Raw genomic sequence first — 3,710 nt, 5'->3', positions numbered from 1 at the left:
TTCTTTTTCATTTTTAGGTGTTACAACACATTTTGGGAAAGGGCATGTCATAGCTTCACCATTGCATATTCCGTATGCTACATCCACTTTTGATAACTCTACTAATTAAGAAGATAAAACTTTCTTTTCAATAAAATGATTTAGAACATTACGTACTTTTTCATTTAGCTTCTGTTATAATTGGGATACTACAATGACATTTAAAAATCACTTTTCGTTCATTTATCTTTTCGTTTTCGTATGGCTGAGATAAACAATATTATTGGTTTATTTCTTTTATATGGTGAAGTCAATAAATTGCAAGAGTAATTGAATCATTTCTTTTTTTTAATAGTAAATTGTTGTGAAGTACAAGTGTATTTTAAGAGTAGTTGATTCATTTCCTTTTTTGTATGGTGAATCATTGCGAAGTACAATTGTATTTTTGAAAATCAAGTTATTGTTTCAATAATTGATATAAAGACGCAATTACATTAACTATTGATAATACAAGTAGAAACAAGAATGGGCATGAATCATATTGTTACGTAAGATATACATCAAGACGTGAAAGGGTTACCGAGTAATATCCGTAAGAGTGCAAAGTGTGTGGGGGGAGGGGGGAGGGAGTGATCAGCGAAAGGCGCGAAGCACCAAGAGTGCCTAGGCACGTAACACGTAATACGGTTATTAGGGATGGGACTATAATGAGAGAGAGAGAGCGTGAGAGAGATGGGACTATAATGAGAGCGTGAGAGCGTGAGAGTCTAGAGAGAGAGAGCGTGAGAGCGCGTGCGCGTGCGCGTGCGCGCTTTTTGCGAGAGTGCTCAGCCGAAGGTGAAGCGGTACTTGAACCAGAAGAAGAGGTTGCCGAACTGGTCGACGCCGGACTCAGGGAGGGGGGTGGTGATGGCCACCCCCAGGGCCAGGGCGAAGTCGCCGATGCCGCCGACGATGGGCTTGGAGCTCACCTGGCCAATGTGCTCCAGCCCCACGCCCGAGAACTCCCCCTGCAGGAACGGGAAGGCGCCGCTGCTGTTGACGCGGAACGTCTCCGACACGAACACGATCCCCCCCTCCTGCTGCACGAACGCGTACGTGCCCTGCACCCGCCCTATCTCCCGCCCTCCAGATACGCTCTGCTCCGCCAGCAGCGGCATGTCGAAGCAGAACACGTCCCCGAACTCGTTGGCCTGTGCCGCCGCCGGCCCCCCGCACTGCACCGTGTTGTAGCCCTCCGTGCTGTTGGGCCCCTGCCGCGACAGATAGTTGTAGGCCGTGAACGCCGGTATCTGCGGCGTCTTCTTCTTCTTCTTCTTCAGCACTCGTGCCTCAGCACTGCTCATGCCTGCCATAATTGCTGCCGCGCATGATACCAATATCAACACAGCCACCATCACTGCCGGCGGCCGGATCTGCGCCAGCGGGCGCGGCTGCTGCCGCCTGCTGGTGCTTCTTCTTCCCTCCATTGTTGGATGGCGTATCCCGGTATTATATTAATGGGCCCGAGCTGGCACCAATGCAGTATGCCTTTTTTCCTACTAGCTTAGCAGCGTATGTACGTTTGTATATATATTTATACCGCAGGCAAGCACGTCCAGCTCTACTGCTTGCAATGCTACCAGCTGATGGTCTTGTTCCTGCCGTGCCTCTTCTTATAATAGAGCTAGTGCACCCCGGGAACAACCCCCCTCAAGCTGAGCATTTCCGTCGTTAAAATATATGAGTGCAGACTGGTCAGTTATACCGATCGGTACACCACCTTCTGCGTTCCATCTCCAGTTTCATATACTATACAACAATCTCACAGGACCCCGCTAGGGCATCTGACCAAAGGAGTTCCAAATAGGCATTAAACCGTGGATGCCCGACCAGTACAGCTCCACCCGTAGCGTGCTTACTTACGGGCCGGTCATCCATCTCTTTCTTTTACAGCTGTTTCCTGCAGAATCCATGGCCAGTGCCGGCCTGCCGGCTTAATAGCTGGCGTTTCTGGAAACGAGCAGATTCTCCCTTGTATTAAAATCATTCATCGGGCCGGGCATTAGCACAAGAGCGCAAGAGAATATAAAAGTCAGCATTGCCAGCCTCCGATTCCGATGTAAACACCCAATGACACCAATATCTCCCAGCGATCGCGGAAGGGCGCCAAGAAATCGCAGACCAGAGAAGCAAACACATTTAATATCTCATCCATGTCTTGCTTGCAGCCTCGACCCCGGCGGAGTTGACTGAAGAAATTCTAAACAAATTAGGGCGGCCTGGTCAATGAAAATGCTATGAAATGTTTCTTCATTGAAGAAGACATCCAAACTAATCGATCGAATACCGCACATTAACTATCACGTCGTTTTGGCCAGCCCGGAGTCCCTAGACTTGAGGATGGTTGGAGGCAATCAGCCGGTCTACATCAAATGAGTACAAGGACCCTCGGTGCATTTTTGAATGGGGAAGAGAAGCCAAGACATGGAAAATCCAGCTACGAACAAATATACACGAAGCTCTTGCCACATTCTTTCAATACCGTCGAAGAAGACTTAGTACATAAATGACTAGGAGAGTGAAGGGGAGAGTAAACTATGTAAGCATAACTTCTAGGGTAGACTTGCGAGTATAAGGTCATTTTAAATGACCATACAAATGCACATGGTTTAGGGGCATATCCATGACCATACAAATGCACATGGTTTAGGGATCCTTGGGCATGTTGTGGCATCATCCATGTATCCCTGCCATACAACTTTGGGTTGTGGTAATGGGGCTTGTGGTAAGCAACAATAGAATTCCATATCTGAAAATGTGGTGTTAAGAAAGGGAAAAATTTCCATGTGTTATAGGCTCACTGCATCTCATGTGTCGAATTGGCCACATGCATGTTGCGGTGTACAGATTGGCCTCAACCATTCCAATAGTGCACCATATGGAGTTTGCTCGATGCTCTAATGTCACTCCAAGAAAACATTGACTCCTCTCCATTGATCTTCCCTATGTTGCTAAAATCATGGGAAACATCTTCGTGCCTAGGTCAGAGTGTGAGCTTAGTTTTGGGAAATCCGAGAGTGTACTCCTCTATATTTTTTCTTGATTTTGGGGTGCTTGCTCTATGATAGATCCCTGGATTGATATTCCAATGCATGCACATTTGTGACATGAATGCAAAAGACTAATTTACAAAGGATGAGGTTAGAGAGGTGAGGAAGGAGCTAATTGCATACGTTCGTGGGAGACTGTCCTTGAATTGATGTTTGATATGCTAATCACATACATTCCTGTGAGATTGTCATTGAATTGATGTTTGGTATACTAATCACTTACAATCCTGGAAGATTGAATTGATGTTTGATATGCTAATCACATGCATTCAATCCTTATCATATGGCGATTGTTGTTGTTGATATGCTCACACATGTCTTGTATATCAATCTTCATGCAATTATTGCAGTATATGGTAATATATGCTTGGATTAAGCATACAATTTTCAAGTATTGTAGTTTGTAGCTTGTATAAACATGATGGTAACATGGATGGGGCAGGTTTTGGAGTTAGTGGTTAGGTGTATTTAAAGATCTTGTACTGTGTTGTACTTGTTGCTTCATATACATTTGCATAATCTAGAAATTCGGGTAGACTTAAGTATTTTATCATTTCTCTACATGATTACAAGGTACTTAGCTTACTCTTTGCAAAATATGTTTGCTCACTCTTTCAATATAAATGCATACAAAACTAT

The 3,710-nt window shown here is 45.0% G+C and overlaps 1 protein-coding gene across 1 annotated transcript; it reads right to left on the bottom strand.

Annotated features, from left to right (window-relative positions):
* Nucleotides 1-584: 584 nt before the first annotated feature.
* Nucleotides 585-1,741, bottom strand: LOC148033162 (uncharacterized). Its single transcript, XM_087682229.1, has one exon. The coding sequence runs from the start codon at nt 1,446-1,448 to the stop codon at nt 807-809; it is 642 nt and encodes a 213-aa protein (XP_087538355.1). The 5' UTR covers nt 1,449-1,741; the 3' UTR covers nt 585-806.
* Nucleotides 1,742-3,710: the final 1,969 nt, after the last annotated feature.

The sequence above is a fragment of the Lygodium microphyllum genome, chromosome 7 (genome assembly GCF_053477565.2).
Source record: "Lygodium microphyllum isolate KBCC chromosome 7, Lygodium_microphyllum_v1.1.10, whole genome shotgun sequence".
Classification (NCBI taxonomy): Eukaryota; Viridiplantae; Streptophyta; class Polypodiopsida; order Schizaeales; family Lygodiaceae; genus Lygodium; species Lygodium microphyllum.
This window is presented reverse-complemented; position numbering and strand designations above follow the sequence as displayed.

What these genes read in the sequence shown, in the direction of transcription:
- LOC148033162 (XM_087682229.1), bottom strand. Translation starts at nt 1,448, where the DNA reads ATGGAGGGAAGAAGAAGCACCAGCAGGCGGCAGCAGCCGCGCCCGCTG.